The sequence below is a fragment of the Corvus kubaryi genome, unplaced genomic scaffold (genome assembly GCF_017639235.1).
Source record: "Corvus kubaryi isolate FWS band 111438036 unplaced genomic scaffold, C.kubaryi_AGA036_p1.0 37387, whole genome shotgun sequence".
NCBI classification, from domain to species: domain Eukaryota; kingdom Metazoa; phylum Chordata; class Aves; order Passeriformes; family Corvidae; genus Corvus; species Corvus kubaryi.
The window spans coordinates 14,246,391-14,269,554 of NW_024581129.1; the positions used below are offsets into that span (position 1 = coordinate 14,246,391).

Consider the following 23,164-nt stretch of genomic DNA (forward strand, 5'->3'; position numbering starts at 1 on the left):
AGGAGCAGGGGAACCGGCTCTTCGGCGGCCGCAAGTACCCCGAGGCCGCCGCCTGCTACGGCCGCGCCATCGTGAGTCCCGGCAGCGCCCCCGGCCCCCGGGACGGGAGCAGCGGGGAGGGGACACTCGCACCCCCGGCCCCAGGGGCCTGGCCTGGGTAACCCCGGGACGGGACACGCCAAGCTCCCCCTTGGCCTCGAGGACCCCAGGCTGGGAGCTCCCTTGGCCTGGACAGCCTCCCGGACCTGGCCTGGCTAAGCCTGGGATGGGATCCCCAGGGATGGGACACCCCCGCCACACGCCTGGCCTTGACACCCGCAAGATGGGCCTCCCCCAGCCTGGACATCTCCCTGGCTCTGGCCTGGATACCGCCAGGGTGGAACCTCCTTGGTCTGGGCACTATTCTTCCTCAGGGCCTGACCAAGATGCCATCCCGTGAGATGGGACCCTTTTAATCTGGACACTGTTCCCTCACTGGGCCTGGCCCTTCTGGGGGGGGGGGGGGGGGCTGGACACGCGTCTGGGCCTGATTCCCCCCTCCTGGGCCTGGACTCCCACCCCCAGGCCTGGCTAGGCACCGTCCTGGCCTTCTCTGGGCTTGGACACCCCCAGCCCATCCTGTCCCCCACCCAACTCCAGGCTGGACTGCCCTACACCCACCCCCAGAGTGCCCCCATCCTGAGCCTGTTTCTCCTAAACCCAGCCCTGTCCCTAGGCTGTGCTGGGTAGGACAGACCCACCCTGGGACAGTCAGGGTGCCAGGGTTGCCAGTCCCCTCTGTGGGCAGGGACACAGGCTGCCCTATGGGGACTGGCCCCAGTGTGTCCCCAGTCCATCCCAGCACCTCCCTACGGGGTGCACGCCCCCGCTGGCACTCCTGGCTCTCCCTGCCCAGGGTGACAGTGCTGTGCCGCTGGCTCACCGAGTCACCCGGCTGTCACCCGGCTGCCAGCGCGTCCTGGCCCTGCCGCTGCCACCAACATGGGCCTGTCCCCGCAGAACCGGAACCCCTTGGTGGCCGTGTACTACACCAACCGGGCCCTGTGCTACCTGAAGATGCAGCAGCACGACAAGGCCCTGGCCGACTGCAAGCGGGCGCTGGAGCTGGACGGGCAGTCAGTGAAGGCTCACTTCTTCCTGGGCCAGTGCCAGATGGAGATGGAAAACTACGACGAGGCCATCGCCAACCTGCAGAGAGGTGAGCGGGCATGCTGCCACCGTGCCCTGCTCCTGTCTGCTGGGAAGGGGCCAGGGGTGGCGACAGGGATGCTGCCACTGGCTCTGAGTGCCCTTTTTCTCCTCAGCCTACAACCTCGCCAAGGAACAGCGGCTGAATTTTGGGGATGACATCCCCAGCGCGCTGCGTATCGCCAAGAAGAAACGCTGGAACAGCATCGAGGAGAAGCGGATCAACCAGGAGAACGAGCTGCACTCCCACCTGACCAAGCTGATCATGGCGGAGAAGGAGAGGTAACGGGGCACCTGGAAAGGCTTTTGTAGTGCCACCAGGCTGTCACAGCTCTGTGTGAGGTGCCTCTGCAGAGCCCTGCAGCAGGGAAGGGAGTGGCAATGTTCCCCCATCCTCCTGATCTCCCACTCTGTCCTAGGGAGCTGGCGGAGTGCCGGAAGACTCAGCAGGAGGAAAACACGGACGAGAGCCGAAGCCGTGTTCAGCTGGCCAGCATCGAGGCCAAACACGTGAGTGGGGGGCTGGGGGCTTCCTCATCCCATCCTCATCCCATCCTCATGCTCTGCTGCAGCCAGGGAAGCTGCAGGGCTACAGCTGTGCAGATGAAAGCTGGGAAACCTTGGGACACAGCACAGCTTAGCCTTCATTCTATGGCTCAGGCCAGCATTGCAGGGCTGCTGTGTCCCTCCATGACGGCATCCCCTGCTCGGTCACCTCTCGTCTCAGCCTGGCAGCGGTGACGCCTGTTGTGCCTGTTGTTCCCTGAGGGAACATGAGTGGCTCTCAGCCACATGTGGGTCTGGGTGCTGGGGACTAATCCCAGATAAAAATAGCTCCACAGAGGAAGGTTATTTTTAAGCTGGATCACCCCTACCAGGTTCAGCCAGGAGCTGCACAGGCAGAGGGGCCACCGAGGGCCTGCCGCAGCACCCATGGGTGGGAGGCTTTGGGGCTCTCCCTGGGAACCTGCCGCCCCTGCACACCAGGGACGCCTTGTCCTCAAGGACTTCTCTTTCAGGACAAATACCTGGCAGACATGGATGAGCTCTTCTCCCAAGTGGATGAGAAGAGGAAGGTGAGTGTGGCCCAAGCTGTGCTCCTGTTAACTTGCTGTGTGCCCTGCTCCCTGCTCTGAGCCAGCACCACCTCCCAGCCCACTTCCCTGACCCAGCTGTGCCTCTCTCGAGCCAGAAGCGGGACATCCCTGACTACCTGTGTGGGAAGATCAGTTTTGAGCTGATGAGAGAGCCCTGCATCACGCCCAGCGGCATCACCTACGACAGGAAAGACATTGAGGAGCATCTCCAGGTACTGCCAGGCCAGGGGCAGGGGTGTTTCCCAGGACCTTGCCTGAAGTCCTCTCCTGCCTGGGTGGGATCTCTTTGCTCAGCTCAGGGCTCTGAAGGCTCCTTGGGTTTGGTCCCGGTTACCTGCCCGGGCAGCTCCCTGCGGAGCAGGTGCTGCCAGGCCCTGCCCAAAGCGGAGGCGGCTCTTGGCAGGGGTCTTGCACCTTGACCTGCCCTCATCCTGCTGGGAGGCACCTCCGAGAGGGCTCTCCCTCTTCCCACGGGCAGGTGCCCGGGTGCTGGGGCAGATGCTACACGGCGCTGGCCTCACAGCCACCTGCGCCTCAGGGCTGAGCGCGGGCACGTGGAGTAACCGGTTCCGCTCGGCCTCCTCCCCTGCAGCGTGTGGGTCATTTTGACCCGGTGACGCGGAGTCCCCTGACCCAGGACCAGCTGATCCCCAACCTCGCCATGAAGGAGGTGATAGACGCGTTCATCTCGGAGAACGGCTGGGTGGAGGATTACTGAGGGGCCGGGGGCAGCGCTGCCCGCCCGGGTGCCCTGGCACAGCTGGCTCTCCCTGGGCTGGCACCATGCCTTACTCGCTCTCTGGCTGTTCCCCCTCCAGCCCAGCCGCCCCAGGCCTGACGCCGGGCGAGGGCACGGCACCATGTCCCCTTCCCGAGGAGCCGCAGTGGCGGGGCGGGCACCACGGCTCCCTGGCTCCCCTCTCCCGCTCCAAGACCTGCCTGGGGGTTGGAATGCTGGCTCCTCAGCAGTGGCCTCACCATCATGTCCATCACCCCCTCAGCCAGGGCAGCCATTGTCCCTAAAGAGCACGTCCTGCTCCAGGGATTGCCACAGGGAGCTTGCTGGGATGAGCACCTGGAGCCCCATCCTTCCCTGTGTTTATAGTTGTTTCTTCCTCCTTCCACTTCCTGCCTGGCCAGGGCTGGCTCCTCTTCCCAGTAAACAGCCACTTGCTGGGATGCCGACTCACCCTCTGGCTTTTCCTGGGAAACAACTGCCCTGGGCTGGGAGGGGCTGGTTCCCACCTTCCCTTCCCCACTGGGACTGTGGTTCCCTAAGAACAACCACCGGGTTAAAGTTCTTGTTCCTTTTAATGAAGTCCCTTAAAAACCCCACAAAAACTAATGCAACAGATTTGCATCCACCTGAGATTCCAGCGTTTCGGTCGGCTGACGGCCTGCCTGGCTTTTGAGCGCCCTCTGGAAGTTTGCCAATGTCCATAAAAAAAAAATATATATATATATAAAAAGAATAAAAAAAAATTCAGCAATAAACATGGAAAAGGATCTGGAGTGGTTCACAGCAGCCATTTCTGGGGATATCCTGGCTTGGGAATTGGTGCCAACCCATGGGGACCGGGTTTGCTCCGGGGATGTAGCAACACACAGTGTGCTTCAGTAGAACAGCTTTAATCCACGGGGAAGGGTAAAGACCAGTAAAAACCAGAGCTTTCTCAGGCAGTTGGTCCCAATACCAGTTGCCTTTCCCTGAGGGTGGCGGGAGCTGGAGCTCCTGCCCTGGCTGGGATGATGGTGACGTGTCCTTGTCCCTCCCAGCCCTAGCCCAGGAAGGTAGAGATGAAGACACTGGTGTCCAGGTTGAGCGTGGCATGCCACCAGCGGTCAGGGAAGTACAGGACCTGCAGGATACAGCAGTGGGGTCCCATGGCTCCAGCTGGGGTGCCTGGGGTCCCCTCTAGCCCCTGGACTCACCTCCCCAGGGTGCAGGGTGCACTCCAGCGGGCGCTGGGCTGGTGGCAGGGTGGGATACGTGTGCTGGAGCCAGGCCAGCGTCGTCTCATTGGGGTGGAAGTGCGGGGTTTTATCGGGCGGGTACAGAAACCAGCGCTGGAAAACACCAGGGGCACATCCCCTCCCAATTCCCCTCCAGCCCCTCGGGCTCAGCCCCAGCGGGGCTTCCCTGTGGCCAGGGACACCTGTTTGGGGCTCACTTCTGTCCCCACTCCCCAAATCCTTCCTCTAGGGCTCAGTTCTCACCTTCCTGCCGAAAATCACCTCGGAGAAACCAGGGCCATGCCAGTGGAAGGGAACACCAGAGCCTGAGCCTGCGGTGGGGGCGGGGGGGGGTTGGTGCTGGGGAGAGACCCAGGCGCGCCCCGATCCCCTCCCGCAGGTTCCCATCCCACACCCACCTGCGATCCCAAAGCTGTAGGCGGGGCTGGTGCCAGGGATGCGGAAGGGAGGGGGCACGTAGTGCTGGAAGAGGGGACCCCACTCGGTGAAGTTGTTGTCCCCGAAGAAGTAGAGGGTGTCTGGGGGGACACGGGAGGCTGAGCCCGGCAAGGAGAGGGGGCTGCGAGGGGCGGGACGGCGCTACCCACCGCTGCCCAGCCGGGCCGGGTCCTGCGGCTTCAGCAGATGCTCCACGTACTCCTGGAAGGGCACATCCACTGCGGGAACGGAGGGAGGAGCGGGAGAACGGAGGGATGAGCGGGGGAACGGAGGGATGAGCCGGGGGAACGGAGGGATGAGCCGGGGGAACGGAGGGATGAGACGGGGAACGGAGGGATGAGCGGGGGAAGCGGCACCCCCGCGCCGGGCACGGCCCCGCGCTCACCTTTGCGGTATGAGTATGTGTTGGCCGTGCTGAGCCGCACTGGGAAGGGCCCGAAGGCCGCCAGCAGCTTCTCCCGGGTGCAGAGGGCTCGGAACGCCTGGGGGATGGAGCGCAGGGGGCCGGGGTGCTGCCGCCGCTCCCGAGGTACCGGGAGGTGTGTCCCACCCTCTGTCCCCCCCCGGCACTCACCGAATTGTCCGTGATCCCACTGAGGATCACCGGCCGGGAGAATGCGAACCTGGGGGGAGCATCCAGCGAGGTCCGGCACGGGCGGAGCACGGGGACCAGCCCCGACCCACCCCGGGACACCGAGATCGGTGTCATCCACCGTCCCCCAGCTTCTCCCCCGGGACCCCCAATCCCCCCGGCCCTCTCCGTTAGCCCGCCCGGTGCACCGGGACTGTCCCCCGGCCCCCTGTCTCGGTTCCCCGGTGCAGGGTCCCCCGTACCGCTGCAGGAAGACGGAGTAGGTGAGGGAGGCGTCGGCTCGCTCCACGGTGCAGCGTGGCTCCTCCGGCACCGTGCCCGCCAGCCTGCAACGGGAGGCTGCGCTCGGCACGGGCACCAGGACCGGCATAGGGACCGGTCCCGGGGCAGCTCCCTGCCCTTACCAGCCGCCGTCCGGAGGGCCGGTGCAGCCGCCGGGCCGGACCCAGCCCAGCGGCAGCAGCAGCAGCAGCCGCGCCGCCGCCGCCATCGGGACCGGCGGCAGAGACGCCGAGAACTACGATTCCCGGCATACACCGCGAACACACGGTACACGCAGCTTGGCTCGCCGCTACGGGTCCCGGTAAGGGCCATTATTTAGAGGGGAAGCGGAGAGTCGGCCGCACGTCACGGCTTAAAGGGCAAGTCCCGGCACAAGGGGACAAGAGCGTGGGGGCACCGGGGGCACCGCGGGGCCGGGACCCATCCCGGGGATCTCTGCATCCAGGTGAAGCAAAGACTGGAGTCACGGCTCGATTCAACTGCTGGTTTGTTTTAATCCAGTAAAAAACGGCCGGGCCGGGGGTGCACCCCCAGCCCTTATTTACACAATAAATACAGAGAGGGCGCTGCCGGGGGTAGCGGGCAGGACACGCTGCCTGCCCTGCTCACCCCCTGCCCCACCCCACTGCCAACTCCCCCGCGGGCACGGGGTCAGGTGTACTCAGGGGGGCTCAGGTGTACTCTCAGGGGGGCTCAGGTGTACTCGCAGAGGTGGCCGCAGCCGGCGGGGCAGTGGGAGCTGGTCTCCAGCCACTTCATGATGTGCTGTAGGTGGCCGCCGTGGCTGCAGCCCTGGCACCAGACGAAGAGCCCCTTCACCACGTGGTGACACACGGCACACATGCTGGCACACTGCCGACACCTGCACGGGGAGATTGGGGTGGGTGTGGGCAGGGAGAGCCCCCAGGGGGGCAGCAAGAGGGAACAGGGGCACCTACCCCATCCTCCTGTCCCCACAAGCCCCTTTGGGCCCCCTCACCTGTCGCAGATCCAGCCCCTGTTGCTCATGGGCCGCTTGCAGTTGCTGCAGTTGACGTGCAGGGTGGTGGAAGCCTGGTTGAGGCAGTTGATGGCACGGCACGTGCTCAGCTTGATCACCTCGTTGGAGATGTTCCAGAGCTGGAAGCGCTGCAGCAGGTCGATGTAGGATGTGTACCAGTGCTCCTGGGGACAGCCACAGACAACTGAGCCTCCACATCCACCCTGAAACCGCCTCAGGATCCCCCCTCTGCATCCTAAAGGCAAGATTTCCCCTGGGGGCTCAGCCTGAAGAAAAGGAGGCTCAGGGGGGACCTTCTCACTCTAAAAGTTCCTGACAGGAGAGGGCAGCCAGGGGAGGGTTGAAATGTGCTCCCAGAGAACATGGGATAGGACAAGAGGAAATGGCCTCAAGCTGTGCCAGAGTTTGGTTATTAGGGAGAATTTCTTCATGGGAAGTGTGGTCAGGCATTGGCACAGCTGCAGTGGTGGAGTCACCATCCCTAGGGGGGATTGAAAAGCCGTGTGGATGTGGCACTTGGGGACAGGGGTCAGTGGTGGCCTTGGCAGAGCTGGGGGAATGGTTGGACTCGATGATCTCAGAGGGCTTTTCCAGCCTAAAGGATTCTGTGATTCTCTGATCCCTGCAGTGCGAGAACAGCTCTGCAATGCTGGGGAACAGCATCCTTCCCTAAATCAACAGGCCAAGGTCACTTCCCCATCCTGGCCCTGCAGATCCCACCTCAAGTCCCTGCCAGGACTGGTGGTAGGGCAGGTACCGGAATCCTGGAGCTGCTCACCCTGGCTTAGAGCTGGCCCAACAGCAGCTGGAGCAGAAGGGATGTGCCCCAAGCCCAGGCAGCATCCCATCCCCCTGGGATACACCTCTCTGGGTCCCACCAAGGCACGGCCCCGCATCCCACGGGCTCTACCTGCGTCTGCTCATCGATCTCCTTGCGGATGCGCTCTCCCAGCACGATGAGCACGGACACGGCCATCTGCACGTCCCCCTGCTCGGCGTAGAAGAGCAGCGTGTCCCGCACGATGGGGTTGAAGAAGTCGGAGGGCAGGCGGTTCTCGTAGAGCGAGTGGGAGATGGAGATGAGCGAGAAGGACTCCACGGGGGTCAGCGACACCGTCTCGGCCTCGTTGCCGCTGACGTGAGGGGAGTCGGCCTTGTCCTGCAGGTGGTCCAAGGCCGATGGGTTGTCCACAATTTCGTGGCGCAGAGGGAAGGCTTCCTGGGGAAGGCTGTATTCCTGCTCTTCAGCTGTGAGGAGAGAGCAGAATGAGCAGGAGAAAACCCAGCTGGGACAGGCAACACCTGCCAGCAGCAGCTGTGCACTCACCGTGCGGGTTCTCGTGGTCCATCATGTACAGGTCATCCTCATCTGCCTCCACGTCTCCCAGCAGATAATCCGCAGGGACGTCGCTGCCCTCTGTCTCCTCGTTGTCTGTGCGCCCAGGGAAAGAGAAATCAGCTCATCACAGCATTGCATCCACCTCCCAGTGTCCTGCCCCAGTGTGCCAGGCTGTGCCCGAGCCACACAGCTCAGGTCCCCACCACAGTCCCATTCCTGGTGCCCACAGCCACCACTGTCACTGTCACCTGAGGTCATGGGGGAACCCTGTCCTTCGCAGCGCCCTAGGGCTCGGTGTCCTTCACCCTGGGGCTGCAGCATGTCCAGCCACCCCAATTCACAGGAAAAATGCCCCAGTTTATCCCCTGTCTATGGCTGAACAGGGAAGAGCTGTGGGACTGGGGCTGTGCCCGCCCAGGAGCGTTACCCTCGTTGTTGATCAGGGTGGAGGAGGAATCCATGAGGATGTTTTCTGTGCGGCTTTCTCCTTTGCTGCGGTCCAGTCTGGACTCGCTGCCCAGCCCAGCAGGGATATCTTTCAGGTTAAAGCTGTGGAAAAAAGGCAAATTTAACAATCAGAGGAGTATAAAGTTTCCATTTCAGCCAGCAACAGCCTGGGTACAGGTGTCCAGTTGCAATTTGAATGGTGAAATACGAGATACAGTGATATCCCTTTGTGGGCAGAAGTCACCAGTCCCCATGTGTGACTTAAAAATAAAGACACATTGTGATTGGGATCACAGCGCTTCCTCCAAGCCTGGTGGCGCTACACAGGCACTGCAAAAGTCTCCCTGAAGAATTCCTGTGCTGAGCAGGCTCTTGGCTCCGTCTCCTTCCCCTCAGAGGCAGGTGAACAAGACCTGCCTGGCTCCAAGGTGCCTGGCTGTTTGTTATGCATCGCCAGGCTTGGCCTTCACCGAGATGGAAAAGGGAAGGGACGGGGTTGGAGCAGAGCCCAGCTCCCCAGGCTGCTGCCTGCCGTGTCTCAGACAGCGGCACAGCCACCCGGCTGGAGGCACAGCTTGGTCAAGGACAGTGCTTGTTTCCTTTGGTGTTATTTGAGGATCTGTCACTCACTGTGGGTAGCCGGCCCTACGAGCTCTGACAGCTAATTTGGAGACCTCACCCCTCACGTTTATGTCATTGAGAAGAGGAAAAACAAGTTTTCCCGCTTCATCAGCCCATGACGGGCTCTCCACGCCAGACAGCTGCTGGCAGAGCTGGGGCGTGCTCTCCCTCGGAAAGGCTCCAGAAGAAAACTTCTGCACACCAGCAGCTCCAGCTCCAGCCATGAGACACCTTCTCCATCCCCAGCCCTTGGTCACCACCACTGCCCTGGGCACTGCTGAGGCCTCACCTCACATCCTGGGGTCAGTTTTGGGGCCCTCATGACAGGAAAGACACTGAGGGGCTGGAGCATGTCCAGGGAAGGGAATGGAGCTGGGGAAGGGGCTGGAGCCCCAGGCTGAGGGAGCTGGGAAAGGGGCTCAGCCTGGAGCAAAGGAGGCTCAGGGGGGACCTTGTGGCTCTGCACAAGTCCCTGACAGGAGGGGGCAGCTGGGGGGGGTCGGGCTCTGCTCCCAGGGAACAGGGACAGGAGGAGAGGGAACGGCCTCAGGCTGGGCCAGGGGAGGTTTAGGTTGGATATTGGGGAAATTCCTTCATGGGAAGGGTGGTCAGGCACTGGCACAGCTGCCCAGGGCACTGCTGGGATCACCACCCTTGGAGATGTTCAAAATCATGAAGATGTGCTGCTTAGGGATATGGTTTAGTGATGGCCTTGGCAGTGCTGCTGGGGGGAATGATCTCAGAGGGCTTTTCCAATCTTAGAGATTCTGTGATTCATGAATTCAGTAACTGCAAAGCAGGTCCCAGCCCCATGCCCCACCACAGGGCCAAACTTTGGCTGAAGGAGGAACGGAGCAGTGTGTGAGGCTGCACAGCTCGAGGCCAGGCTGGGCCCTCACTTCTCACACCAACATGGGAAATGGCTGCGTTCAAACAATGCCAGCCTGCAAATCAGCATGGCCTGAGGCTGAGGGAGAGCTGTCCCTGCTCGCTCCCTGTGCCTGGGGCAGGTTACTTATTAGGTAGAAATTGCCCCCTATGAGGGTGGGGAGGCCCTGGCACAGGGTACCCAGAGAAGCTGTGGCTGTCCCTGGATCCCTGGAAGTGTCCAAGGCCAGGTTGGATAGGGCTTGGAGCACCCTGAGCTAGCAGAAGGTGTCCCTGCCCGTGGCAGGGCGTGGAACTGGATGGGCTTTAAGGATCCTTCCACCCAAACCATTCTGGTATTCCATGATGTGATTCTATAATCCCATCCCAGCCAAGGAGCTCTTTCCACTCCCCCACTCATGGAGCCACCCCAGCCGTATCACCACCCCCTGCAGCTCCCACTGCCTGTACCTGTTCATGAGTGGGAGAGCGGTGCTGCCTTTCCCCATGCTGTGGTTGAGGTTTGTGGACGACATGGTGCCGAGGCTGGAGTAGATAATCCTCAGCATCGTCCACGTCTGAGCCACCTATGTGGAACACAGGCCCTGTCAGACCCTTCCAGGCTACGACCCCTGTGCAGCACCACTCGTCCCGTCGCTCACCTGGTTGCGGTCCAGCCCCTTGGCCACCTTGGCGTTGTGGTCACAGAGCTCGGCCAGCGGCCGGCCGGCCAGCGCGTACTGCTTGGCCGTGTGCACGAACCAGTCCATGCTGCCGCTCTCCACATCCGTCTCGAACACGTTGAGGGTGCTGGAGGACGAGATGTACTCGAACTGCTCCGTGGGGTCCAGCTTGCGCTTGAAGAAGATGGGGTGGCGCCGGTCCCCGATGTAGGGCTTGCGGTTGGAGTCGGAGGAGATGAGGCTCTCCTTGGCGGCGAAGGCCAGGTCTCCGTAGAGGCTGTAGCACAGCCCCTCGGGGTTGGCCCGGTCGATGGGCTGGCTGGCATCCTTGAAGATGTGCTGGTAAAGGGTGCTGTCCTTCGAGCCCGACAGGAGGAAATAGGGGTCGTGGAGGTGCCGCCACACGATGCCCGTGGTGACGTCCTTGTGCTCCTCGAACATGGCGGAGGGGATGAAGGGGCGGCGCACGTCCCACACGTAGATGTTGTGGTCCACCATCATGGAGCAGGTGGCGATGTGGTGCTTGCACTCGGGGCGCCACTTCACCCGTGCCACCGAGGCGATGGTCTGCACGCAGTAGATCTCCTTGGCCCGCGTCGTGTTCATGTCCCACACCTTCACCATCTTGTCCCGGCCGCCCGTGGCCAGCCAGCCCCTGGGACAAGGATGGATCTGTGTTCACCTCTGTGTTCCCACCGTGGCACAGAGGTGCTCACAGCGCAGGTGTGACCATGTCTGCATCGCAGGAAGGCAGCTGGGCTGCAAGCCCATCCTCCCATGAGCTCTCCTGACACCTCTGCTCTCCAGCAACCAGGTCAGACAACACCCTCCTTCCCGCCCCCATTTATGGCCCTGCGCCTTTAGAGCCACATCCCAGTCAGACCAGTTCCCTCTGGCTCTGCTTTCCACTCGCCAGGCACAGCAGAGAGAAAAAGGCCACTCTGGATGTATTTCAGTGCCTCTCTAAGATCATGAGCAGTGGCAGCACTGCCTGGCAGGGAGCGAGGAGGGACCTGCACACCCTAACAGCTGCTTCCAGATCCTTCCCAGCAATCTCCTGGGAAAGGCAGGAGGGAAACACGACTGAACACAAGTGAGCTGTGTCCCAGAGCAGCCAAGCAATGCCTTCCTCAAGCTGAGCACTGGAGCAAGAGGCTGCTGTGACACTGCTATACCCAACCATAAGACACCCAGTGCCTCAAAACCCCCTAATTTATCAAAGAACAACCCCAAAACACTCCTACACCACCTCAAACACTCAAAGCAATAAGTGCTCCTATCTTCCAGCAACATCCCAGCCCTTGACACAAGGAGACAGGGCATCACAGACCATGCCTTCCCCCACAAAATCCCAATCCCGTTTTTAGGGCCTCTCTTGCCCTGCAAGGCTGGGTGGCTGGGAGAGCCTGGCCCCATGCTCACCTGTCCTCTGGGTGCCAGTCGCAGCAGAAGACAGGCCCGTTGTGGGCAGTGAACATCCTCTCGTAGCGGTCGGGCCGACGGATGTCCCACAGCTGCACGTTCCCATTCTCAAAGGTGGCAGCGAAGGTGAAGTAGTCCCGGATGCTGAACTGGACGTCACGCACGCTTTCCGACTGGCCTGGGAGGGGACACAAGTTGAGAGCTCCAGCAAAGCTAAAAACCCCCACTGGAAGAGCCGTGGGGGTCCCTGGCACAGAGAGAAGGGGTCGTAAGGAGTGCTGCGACTGTCTTCCACCTCCCACACAGACCCAGCTACTACTGAGAGTCAAAAAAAGCACCAAAATGCCTCTCAGCTCCTTCTGTCCCTGCTTGGAGCATCACACCCTGAGCAAACCCTCCTCCTGGGCAAGGGGAAGGACAAAGCCTCTTCTGCCAACTTCTGCCTCTCCTGAGGGTAAGGGGACAAGCAAGGAAAGGGCAAAACTCCCAACCCCTGCCTCTCCTGAGGGTAAGGGGACAAGCAAGGAAAGGGCAAAACTCCCAACCCCTGCTTCCCCGCAGGGAAACAGGACAACAACAGCCACGTTTGTACCAGAGAAGGTGCTGACAGAGTCCTTCTTGCGCAGGTCAAAGCACTTCATGTAGCCGTCCTGGGAGCCGCTGAGCAGCATGTACACCTCGGTGGGGTGGAAGCACACCTTGTTGACAGTGCGCTTGTGCTCCGTGAACAGCTGGTCCTGCTTGTTGCGGGACGGCTTGCCCAGGTTCCAGGTGACCACCACGCCGTTGGTGGCGGCGGTGGCCAGCAGGTTCTCGTCCATCTGGTGCCACACCACATCGGCGCAGCTGAAGTTCAGGGAGGGTTTGCGGCCCACGCGGAGGTTCAGCTTCTCCACAAACTGCTCCTCCTCGATGGAGTAGATCTTGAAGATGTTGCGGCCGGCCACCACCACCTGGGCAGCGTCCCGGCACACGCTGATGGCGTTGGCGGGGGCGTCCAGGTGGCAGAACATGGTGCGGCCGGTCAGCACGTTGCCCCCCAGGGCGGTGGTGACCCTGGCCATCTTCTCCATGGCTGTCCTCGGGGTGCTGTCCCCTCTCCAGCAGGCTGCCTGCACACTCACACGGCTGCCCTGCTCCAACTCAGCCAGAGCTGGGCAGGGACGGGCTGGGCTCCCGCAGCTCCTGCCGGGCCCTGGTGGCTCCGACCGTGGCTTTTTGTGGCTGCATCAATGGGCCGTGGAGGTGAGAGGCCACACAGCTGCCTGTGGGGAGGCAGATACAGCCCCACTCCGGGTTCTCCTCCTGCTGCCTTCTATGGCTCCCTCTCAGGAAGTTCCTGAAAACCTTTTCTGGGTTCCTTCTTCCCTCCTCGGCCACACCCTGAGATGTTTCTCTGTTGCTGATAATATAGGTCAAGTACAGCGCTGTGGCCGAGATGAGCAGCGTCCGCAGCACGAGGTGGGGTGAAGCGAGGCCACAGTTACCTCTGTGGGGCACTCGGAGCCCCAAAGCCTGCAAGAACCAGGGGATGACCCTCCTTCTCTAGCAGAGGGGAGCAGTAGCTACTCCAGGCTTCCTGGAGGGGTCACAGGGTCCCAGAGGCTGTGTCCTCCAGAGCCAGGCTGAGCTCCTGCCACAGCACTGCCCTCTCCAACCCCTCTGCCCGTGCCTTGCCAGGTCCCACAGATCCCTCATACCTCACATTCCCGCTCCCTCAAGGCCCCTTCCCACCCTCAGAGCACCCTTAGGGTCCCCTCCCACCCCTGAGGCCACTCAGAGCCCCCCCGCCCCTAATATCCCACACCCCCGCCCCATCAGGGCCCTCTTCTGACCCACAGCCCCCTCATACTCCACATCCCCCTCCTCCTGACCCACAGCTCCCCAGGACGCCTCACACCCCACACTTCTCCCTCTGCAAGGCCCGCTCCTGACCCAGAGCCCCTTCAGAGCTCCTCCAGCCCTTCAGAGCCCTCTCAGCGTTCCCTCAGAGGCCTCTCCCACCCTATACCCTCCTCAGGGCCCCTTCCCACTCATCAGACACCCCAGGGCCCCTTCACAACCCCCTCCCGCTCCATACAGTCTCCTGCCGCTACCACCCGGTCCTGAACCCCCTCCGTGAGGAGCCCCGGTGCCGTTCCCGGAGCCGTACCCGGTGCCGGTTCCCCCGCCAGCAGCTCGGGCCGAGCAGGCCCCGCCGCCGCCGCCGCGGAACTCCCGCCGGGCCCCGCCCCCTTCCGCCCAGGCCCCGCCCCCTTCCGCCACGGGCCCCGCCCCCTGCCCGCAGGACACTCCCCCTTCCGATGGCGGGACACCGCCCCCGCCGCCAAGCCACGCCCCCCACGCTGCCCGGGCCCCGCCCTCCCCAGACCACGCCCCCTCTGCCGTTAAGCCCCGCCCCCCATGCGACGAGACCACGCCCCTCACGCCGCGCCGACCCGCCCATTCCGCTGGGCCACGCCCCCTGCCATAGACCACGCCCCCACTCCCGCTGTCCAATCCCTGCATCGCCCCCTGCACCAAGCCACGCCCCCTCCCCGGTGGCTCACCAGGCCCCGCCCACTCTCTCCCAAGAGGCCCCGTCCCTGGGTTGAAGCCCCGCCCACCACGCAGGCCCCGCCCCCGGCACGGAGCGGAGCGGGCGGGGGGACAAGGGGGGCATTAAGGACGGGGTGCGGGGGAATGCGGGGTCCAGGGGTGCCAGAGGGATGTGGGAGTGCCAGAGGGACGCGGGGTGCAGTAGGAATAGGGGTGTAAGGGGAGAAATGGGGATCGGAGGATATAGGGTGCCTTGGCGGGGGGGGCCGGAGGGACGTGGGGTGCACTGGGAGTGGGGGTTCGCTGGGATGAAAGGATGTGCTGGAGGGATATGAGGTGTATTGGGAGGAGAAATAGAGTACGAGGGCGTTACGGGGTGTGTTAGGGGTGAGCGTCAGGGAGATGTGGGATCCGGAGGGAATGGGGATGCCGGAGGTGCATCCTAGAGGGACTGGGAGTGCAAGGGAAAATGCGGTTTAGGGGTCAGGGTGGGAAATGGGGGTGCCGGGGGCGATAGGGGGTGCGTTGGGAGCGTAGGAGTGAACTGGAGCATTATAGGGATGCACAAGGGTGAGTGGGTGCACTGGGGGGCATGGGGGCACCCTGTCATGGGGAGCAGTGCCAGGTGAGAGGGTGTGCATTCGGGGTGGGGGTGCCGGGGAGATGTGGGGTGCATTAGGGATGGGGATGCGGGGGGGATAAATGGGGGTCAGGGGTCTGTGGGTGCTTTGTGGGTCAAGGTGCAGGGTGGGAAATGGGGGTGCCGAGAGGATATGGGGGGCATTGGAGGCGTACAGATGCAGGGATGTAGGGGTGCACAGAGGAGTAGGGGTGCAAGGGGCGTGGGGACGCGCTGCCATGGGGGGTGCAGAGGAGGGTGTGGGGGCCGTGCTGCGGCTGTCTGTGCAACGTGGGACCAGGGAGTCGTGCAGGGCTATGGCACCCCGTAACTGCTGCTGTCACCTGCAGGCACACTCTGTGTGCCACTGTCCTGCCTGGCCTCCGTGCCCAGGGACCCTGGTGGGTTTGGGGGTGCAGGCAGCCCCCCACCCCCGTGCCAGGGTGCTCCGAGCCCCAGCAGTACCACCCTGTCCCGCAGCCCCGGGGATTCCCAAACCCCCTTCCAGGGCCACGAGGATCTTTGTGGCAATTTGGGGTCAGAAAGGGGCGTTTCGGACAAAGGAGGGAGAGGAGGCGGCGGTTGGTGCAGCAGTTCCTTCCCGGCCGGTACAAAGGCAAAACAAACCGAAAGCGTGTCCGTGTCCGTGTCCGTGCCCATCCCGTGTCCGTGCCCATGTCCATGGCCATATCCATGCCCACACTCCTCCCAGGGCTGGTGAGGCGGCGGGCAATGCCCCGGGCGCGGCCACCGAGCCCCTCCCGCGCTGGGTCCCCGTGGGCACTCCAGCCCCGAGCCGGCTCGGTCCCATCTCGGCTCAGCCCAGGGGTCCCCCCGGTCCCCGCTTGCCGCTGGCATCGGGGCGATGGCTTTTCAGCTGGAAGAGCGGTGGCGGTGGCAGTGTGTCCTAGGTGCCACCTCCTGTCGTCTCTCTGTGCTGCCGGTGTCACCGTGGTGGCTCAGACGTGGCCCTGGTCCCCCGGGATGTCCCATCCCAGACGGATGGGTCGCTCCTCGGCGTTGGCATCGCCCCCACGGCCCCACGGGGTGCAGTGGGGTCCCCAGGGCGACGGCGGGGGGGGTGCTCGCCAGGAGAGCCCGGCTGCCGGGGCAGGATCCGGCCGGGGCGAAGCCGCGTGGAGGGGCTCAGTGGGGGCTGTCACTTGTCACCGTGCCCCCGGGTACCCCGAAACCTGCCGTAGCACGAGACTGAAGCAAGCGAGCATGCGAGGGCGGCGGGCGGGCGGAGAGGGACATCCTATTCACCGGGAGAAAGTGCCCCAAAGGCAGGGCTGGGGGGGCTGGAGGGGACACGCAGCACGGGGCGGGGGGGGGTTGAGCTCGGTGACCCCCTGCGGGGGCCTGAGGGGACCCATCCAGCCTCCGCCGCCACCCAAATATAAGCATCCTCCTCTCGCCCATCCCTGGGAGCATCCTTTGATCCCTGGGAGCATCCTTTGGTCCCCGGGAGCATCCTTGGTGGCGGGGCCGTGCGCCCGCTCGGCCCCGGGGCGGGGGAAGCAGGATGCGGCCGGGGGGGGGGGGGCACACAGCGTCGCCTTCCCAATTTGGGCTTCCATGATGTCCGTTCGTCTGTCCGGAAGGGATTGGCAGGACACCGGGAGGAGCACGGGCGATGGCGGCGGCGGGGGGGGGGAATTTACATGGTAGCCGGGGGGGCTCCGGCCGGGGGCGACGCCTTCCCCCATCTCCCCCCGGAGCCCCGCGTCCCTCGGGGGCGTCGATGCGGGGGACGTCCGGGCTCGGTTGGAATCGGGAGCGTCTCTCGAATCCCCCAGCAGCCGGAGGGAGATGGGGTGGGCGATGGCGGCCGGGGTGGGCGCGGGAGCGGGCGGCCGGGTCCGGCGCTACTCGATCACCATGCAGCACGGGAGGTGCTGGGAGAAGTACTTGAAGAGCTCCGGGGTGGCCCCGGGGCAGTTGGTGAGTTCCAGCTCCTCCAGCTCCTGCAGCTGCACTAGCCCCGAAAGCCCCGTGGTGGTCAGCAAGGGGCAGCCTGCAGGGAGATAGGGTGTCAGCCCAGAACACCAGCGCCCCCAAAAAATAGCATCCCAAAAAACAGCATCCCAAAAAATAGCATCTCAAAGACACCAGCGTTCCAAAACGCCAAAAGACCCCCAAACCACACTCTGAAGGATCAGGACCTCAAAATCCCAGCACCACAAGCACACCCACACCCAAAAGAAAAGCACCTCAAAACCCAGCACCTCAAAACTCGCTGCACCTAAAAGACAGAACCCAAAAAAACCAGTATGCTAAAAAAAAATGTACCGCAAAAACCCCAACACTCCAACGAAATCACCCAAAATATCAGCATCCAAAAAATCCAGCACTTAAAAACACGCACAAAAACCAGCACCCTAAAGCACCAGCACCCCAAAATACCAAAACCCTCAAAGTTAGCACCCAAAAAATCCCACCAGAACCCAGAAAAACCAGCATGCCAAAGAACAGTGCTCCAAAACACCAACACCCCGAAAAACAACACCCAAAACAGCTGCACCCCAAGAATGTCAGCCTAAAATCCCCCAAAAAACCCACCCCAAAAAAGAGTGCCCTCAAAAACCAACACCTCAAAAAACCTGAATCCCCAAAACAGAGCTCCCAAAACACTACCACCCCAAAAACTACAACACCCCAAGAGCCCAGCTGTGGCTCCTTCCCCTCAAGCTGGGCTGGATGCAGCTGCCTGCAGGCTTGGGGGATGCTGGCTGTCCCCAGGCTGTCCCCAGGGCTCTCTGTCCCCATGCCCTCTGCCTCCCCAGCCCCATGGGGTCCCATGTCTCTGGTCCCCGGTAGCAGGGTGAGGGTCTCACCGGCCAGGGAGAGGAGGCGCAGGCTGCCCATGCCCAGGAGGTGCTTCAGGCCAAAATCCTGCACCTGGAAAAGAAATTGGGGTGGGGATGAGGGGGGACAGTGGGGACAACCACAGCACCAGGGCTCACAGCGCTGCTGGGAACTGGGTGCCAGGGCTGGGAACCTGAAGCAGGGTGCAGGATGCTGGGGCAGTGTGCTGGCTCTGGGTGCTGGGGCAGGGAGCTGTGATGGGACAGGGTGCAGGGAGCTGGGTGCTGGGGAAGGGAGCCTGAGCAGGATGTGGGATGTTGTAGCAGGATGCTGGGGCAGGATTTGGGGTGCAGGGCTGGGGTACTGGGTCTGGGCTGTGGGACAGGGAGGAGGGAGGCCAGGGCAGGCAGCCTGGGGCTGCAGCAGGATGCTGGAGCAGGGCACTGGGTCTGGGGATACTGGTGCTGGGGCAAGACACAGGGTCAGGGTGCCAGGGCTGAGTCCTGCTGAGCTCACAGGAGCTGTCTGCTTCCTAGCACCGAGTCTTGGGGTCTCCAGCCAGCCCCAGGAGCCCACCCTGAGCTCATGGCTCATCCCCAGGGAGGTGCCACCATGCCCTCTCTGCCGTGCCGAGCCAGGACGGGCACAGTTCCACACCTACCTGGCAGCACCAGCGCAGGTAGAGGCTCCGCAGGGATGACATGGTGGACAGGTAGCTGAGGCCGGTGTCGGTGATCCGCACGCACCTGCCGGGACACAGGGTGTCAGGGCCAGCTGGTCACCCATGGGTGTCCCCAAACCATGGCTCCCATGCTGCACCCTCAGCTTCCAGCGTGGCTCAGCATGGCACGGCTTGGCACGGCATGGTTTGTCATGGGATGATGTGGCACAGCATGGCTCAGCATGGCCTGGCATGGCATGGCATGGCATGGCATGGCTCAGCATGGTATGGCATGACTTGGCATGGCTTGGCATAGCTTAGCATGGCATGGCATGGCCCGGCATGGCTCAACATGGCATGGCATGGCACGGCACAGCATGGCTCAGCACAGCCCTTTACCTGTCGAGCACCAGCTCCTCCAGCTTGTGCAGGTCACAGGCGATGTACTCCAGGGCCATGTCGGTGATGCGAGGGCACCAGGACAGGTCAAGGCTGCGCAGCTTCCGCAGGTTCTCGGCCACCAGCTCCACGCCATCATCCGTCACCTTGGAGCAGCCCGAGAGGCTGAGGACGCTCAGGTTGGGCAGGCTGTGGACCATGTTGACCACGCCGTGGTTGGTGATCTCCCAGCAGGAGTTGAGGCGCAGGGTGTGGGTGGTGTAGCCCTGCTTGGCGGTGAAGTAGGCGAGCGCCGTGTCCGTCACGTGGTAGGCTTGCAGGTTGAGCTCGGTGAGGTTGGGCAGGAGCTGTGAGATGGCGGCGATGGCGTCGTCGGCCACGTTGATGCAGTCGCTGACGCTCAGCGCCGTGATGCGGGCGTTGAGGCTGGACCACAGCCCGGCCTCCGTGAAGTCGTTGCAGCCCGACAGCTCCAGCCGCACCACGCCCTGCATCTGCTCCAGCATCACCTGCCGAGGGGCAGGGGGTCAGGCCGTGCTGGGCACTGCCAGCCACCCTTATGCATCCCTGTGTCCCTGCCCCGGCTCCCTCTGAGCCCCCCATGGCTCTTCCCACTGCTCCCGGTCTGGCCTGGGTCAAGTCTTCTCCCTGGGACCTCCCTGGCATGGGTTCAGCACTCAATTTAGGACACGCCAGCATCAGTGGGGAATGGGAGGGGACAGGCAGGGACCCCCAGGTGCAGCCCCAGCACTGTACCAGGTGCTGTTGGCAGGGTCGGGATTGACGCCCGCTCCCAGCACAGGAACTGCTCGGGTGAGATGTGCCCGTGGAGCAGCTGGTGCTGTGTCTGGCCATGGCACAGGGCAAGGGTCTTGGTGGGGACCTTGCCTAGCCCCCTGAATTGTCCCATTTCTATCTGACCCTCAGCCCCTTGCTTGGGTAACCCCCTTGCTGGGGAGCAGCCAGCCAAGTGGGAATGTCCCGTTCCCAGAGCCCTGCTTGTCACCCACTGCCACATCCACTGCCCAGCAGCACAGCCGCCTCACCTGGCTCTGCCTTCCTGGCAGCACCCACATGCAGCAGGGACTAAGCCCCTGACCGCCTCCTGACTCCCTGCTGCACCCATCCCACTGCCCAGACTGCAGGCAGGGCCCCCGGTGCTGCCAGCACTGCGGGATGGCCGTGCCACCTGCCTGCTCCTTCCCTGCCACCCGTGAAAGCTCTGCCCGCGTGCGTGTCCCCAAGGCCACCAGGACTGACCCGCCAGCAGCACATCTCAGCCACCCCGGTCACTTCAGCATGGTCACCTACCTCCAACCCCGCATCTGTGATGGTTGACCTCTTAAGGCTCATGGACTTGACCCCCTTCTTGGAGAGGGGGTAGTTGTCAATGAACTCACAAATGTCCAGGTCGGAGACGCCCACGAGGCAGAAGCCGTCGAAGCCGCGGACAGCGAAGCCCTGCAGGCTGACGAACTCCTTCTCTCCACCGGGCAGGATGTTGTAGAGCTCTTTGGTGTGCAGGACGGGCGTCAAGCCCACCCAGAACTTGGGCTGGTAGAGCACCCGCCGCCATGCCTTGCACACCTGCGCCAGCACGCACTTCTCGCACGCCGAAAAGTACCAGAACAAGCGGTTGAGGATCTTCTCGTCCACCGCCAGCTGCCTTTCCAAAGGCGAGCCTGGCAGCCGCTCCGGAGAGGGCTGCTCCGAGCCTTCGCTCGCGTTCAGTCCCACCAAGGAAGCGCCGGGAGGGGAGGAGACGCTGGCCAGAGTGGCCAAGGAGAGCGGGGAGGCCAGGCTGGGGATGGGCAGGTCGCTGCGGTGGGCTAAGGCCGGGCTGAGGATGGCAGGCACGGAGGAAGGCTGGCACAGGCGGTTTTTCACGGCGGGGGTGCCTTTGGTGATGCTGGCAGAGCCGAGGCCGTTGGGTTGCGTGGGGATCTTCACCAGTCCATTGCGGGGCAAACATGGGGGCTTGGTGTCGCCGTTTCTCGGGTTCGACATCTTCCACAGATCTCTCTGTAACACAGGGGTGGCGGATGAGGGGATGTGGCTCTGCTAGGGAGGGTGGCCATGGCTGGGGGAGGTGGTGGTACCAGTGAGGGGGGAGATCCTGGGGGTCCCTGAGTAGGGTGGCACATGGGACCAGGTGGTGCAGGGCTGCTGGACACAGCCACAGAGGGGACGTGTCTGGGACACAGAGCAGGGTCCTCCTAGAAGCTGCATGGCCCTGGTGTCCCCCTGTGATGAGGGACAGATAGGGATTTGTCCCTGGATGTTCACATCCTTCTCTGAGCCTAGAATCCAGCATGGCCAATGGAAGACAGAGAAGGATCCAGAATGGTTTGGATTGGAAGGGACCTCAATGCTCATCTCATTCCATCCCCTGCTATGGGCAGGGACACCTTCCACGGTCCCAGGCTGTTCCAGCCTGGCCTTGGACACTGCCAGGGATCCAGGGGCAGCCACAGCTGCTCTGGGCACCCTGTGCCGGGACCTGCCCACCCTCCCAGGGAACAATTCCTTCCCAATATCCCATCCAGCCCTGCCCTCTGGCAGTGGGAAGCCATTCCCCCTTGGCCTGTCACTTCCAGGCCCTTATCCAAAGTCCCTCTGCAGCTCTCCTGGAGCCCCTTTAGGCCCTGCAAGGGGCTCTGAGGTGTCCCTGGAGCTTTCTCCTCTCCAGGTGAACACCCCCAGCTCTTCCAGCCTGGCTCCAGAGCAGAGGGGCTCCAGCCCCAAGTGCATTTTTATGGAGGGGAGAGGAGGCAGAGGCAGAGGAGCAGAGCAGAGCAGCCAGGCACTCAGCAGCGAGCCTGTGCCAGCCAGAGCGTCGCTGATCCTCGTGGAGCCTCGAGGCAGGCGGGCAGCACCCAGCAAAGCAGGCCAACAAATATTGCAGTGGCAGCAAGGCCGGCTTCCCAGCGGCCCCGCCGCACCCGCCATCCATTATTCAACCCATTTCCCTCTATAAATATGGAGGTGAATTATTAATGGAGGCTCAGCCCCCTCCCCCTGCCACAGCCGGGACCTGGCGCAGGGCCCTGCCCGACTGCTGCCTGCCCTGCCCACACCCTGTGTGCCAGGGCCATGCCAAACCCTGCCAAAAATCTGATCCTGGCAACCCCTGGGGGCACGAGGAGCTGAAGCACGGGAATGCAGCTTCCAGTGCATGGAGCAGGGGACAGGGACCTGGCCCTGAAGCCCCAGGATGTGGATGGCACATCCATCCGTCCATCAGTGATGGGAGCTGAGGAACTTCTTCCCCGCCAGCTCCTCCCGGACCCAAGATTAAAGCAAGGGAATTATTATAGCTGCTTGATTTGGGAAGGAGAAAGTCAAGCCCCAATGGAGGGGCACCAAGGGAGGAGCACCCTGCTCATGGCCAAGCTCCGTGGTCCCCAGGGGTGCTCCATGCAGCCTGGAAGCAGAATGCAGCCTACATCCCCTGCTGCCCCCAGCCCATCCCTTCCACCCTCACCGCATCCCTGGCCTCATCCAACTCTCCTGGAGCAGCCAGGGAGGGAGCAGCCACCCAGAAAAGAGCTCAGAAGTGCAGTCAGACGCCAGTGGCACAGCTGGAAAACCCCACGGGATGCACGGCACGTGGCATGTCCCGAGGACACCATTCCCGGCACAGCGGGGCCGTGGGACGGGGCTGGTGGGAGCTGCCGCAGCCTCTCCCGTGGTGCGAGCGGAGGTGCCAGCAGACAGCCCGGCTCGGTGGCAGCGTCCCGGCGAGATGCAGCCTCCGGGGACGAGCCCAGCCCTGTGCAGACAGTCTGGCGCCGCTCCCGGCTTGGATGAAGCCGCTGCTGCCTCCGCTCACGCTGCCCGACAGCGGAGCTGGGCCGCCGATGCTTGGACATGTGTTAAACTCGCTTGAAAGCACGAGAAGGGGAGTGGAGAGAGGAGAGAAACTTAAAACCAGCGGCTCGGTGCTTGGCAGCAATTAGGGAAGTAAACAGAACGTGCACGGGGGTGTCTCACACAGCCACAGAGCACAAATCCAAACAGATAACTACCAGGTGGCGCGGAGAGGCTGTTGCTCCGGTACCGAGCCCGAGCTGGGCACGCTGGTTGCCCCCAGGGAGAGGGCAGGTGGTGGCAGAGGGGCAGCCCCGGGCCTCGGGAGCCCAAGGGGACAGTCACAGGAGGAGACAGATGCTGACAAGTCGCCGGACTC

General features: G+C 63.0%; 4 protein-coding genes across 6 annotated transcripts in view; 1 reads left to right on the forward strand and 3 right to left on the reverse strand.

The window, feature by feature from the left end:
* On the forward strand, nt 1-3,791 carry STUB1 (STIP1 homology and U-box containing protein 1). Its single transcript, XM_042037229.1, has 7 exons — nt 1-71; nt 1,000-1,198; nt 1,305-1,470; nt 1,608-1,698; nt 2,208-2,264; nt 2,381-2,497; nt 2,878-3,791. The coding sequence occupies exons 2-7, from the start codon at nt 1,057-1,059 to the stop codon at nt 3,001-3,003; spliced, it is 699 nt and encodes a 232-aa protein (XP_041893163.1). The 5' UTR covers nt 1-71; nt 1,000-1,056; the 3' UTR covers nt 3,004-3,791.
* JMJD8 (jumonji domain containing 8) lies at nt 3,394-5,811 on the reverse strand. Of its 3 annotated transcripts, XM_042037225.1 has the most exons (9): nt 5,694-5,809; nt 5,532-5,615; nt 5,272-5,320; nt 5,083-5,179; nt 4,847-4,915; nt 4,658-4,777; nt 4,503-4,570; nt 4,218-4,352; nt 3,899-4,144 (listed from the first exon to the last, which is right to left on the reverse strand). In XM_042037225.1, exons 1-9 carry the CDS (start codon nt 5,777-5,779, stop codon nt 4,064-4,066), a joined length of 789 nt encoding a protein of 262 aa, XP_041893159.1. In that variant the 5' UTR covers nt 5,780-5,809; the 3' UTR covers nt 3,899-4,063. The 3 variants fall into 3 exon arrangements, with proteins under 3 accessions (XP_041893161.1, XP_041893162.1, XP_041893159.1); XM_042037227.1 differs by lacking the exons at nt 3,899-4,144; nt 4,218-4,352 and adding an exon at nt 3,394-3,704 and having other exon boundaries at nt 4,658-4,721; nt 5,694-5,810; XM_042037228.1 differs by lacking the exons at nt 3,899-4,144; nt 4,218-4,352 and adding an exon at nt 3,578-3,704 and having other exon boundaries at nt 5,694-5,811.
* Nucleotides 5,812-6,041: 230 nt separating this feature from the next.
* Nucleotides 6,042-14,180, reverse strand: WDR24 (WD repeat domain 24). Its single transcript, XM_042037224.1, has 10 exons — nt 14,103-14,180; nt 12,543-13,465; nt 11,951-12,128; nt 10,508-11,183; nt 10,317-10,432; nt 8,338-8,459; nt 7,899-8,003; nt 7,482-7,819; nt 6,551-6,735; nt 6,042-6,433 (listed from the first exon to the last, which is right to left on the reverse strand). The coding sequence occupies exons 2-10, from the start codon at nt 13,021-13,023 to the stop codon at nt 6,265-6,267; spliced, it is 2,370 nt and encodes a 789-aa protein (XP_041893158.1). The 5' UTR covers nt 13,024-13,465; nt 14,103-14,180; the 3' UTR covers nt 6,042-6,264.
* Nucleotides 14,181-15,688: 1,508 nt separating this feature from the next.
* Nucleotides 15,689-23,164, reverse strand: part of FBXL16 (F-box and leucine rich repeat protein 16) — a 30,089-nt gene continuing 22,613 nt past the window's right edge. Inside the window, exons 3-7 of the mRNA XM_042036907.1 lie at nt 20,287-20,997; nt 18,976-19,484; nt 18,577-18,661; nt 17,945-18,008; nt 15,689-17,124 (exon numbers count right to left, since the gene is read on the reverse strand). Coding sequence (XP_041892841.1) covers nt 16,976-17,124; nt 17,945-18,008; nt 18,577-18,661; nt 18,976-19,484; nt 20,287-20,982 — 1,503 coding nt within the window. The 5' untranslated portion in view covers nt 20,983-20,997 and the 3' untranslated portion in view covers nt 15,689-16,975. The remainder of the gene's footprint in view (nt 17,125-17,944; nt 18,009-18,576; nt 18,662-18,975; nt 19,485-20,286; nt 20,998-23,164) is intronic.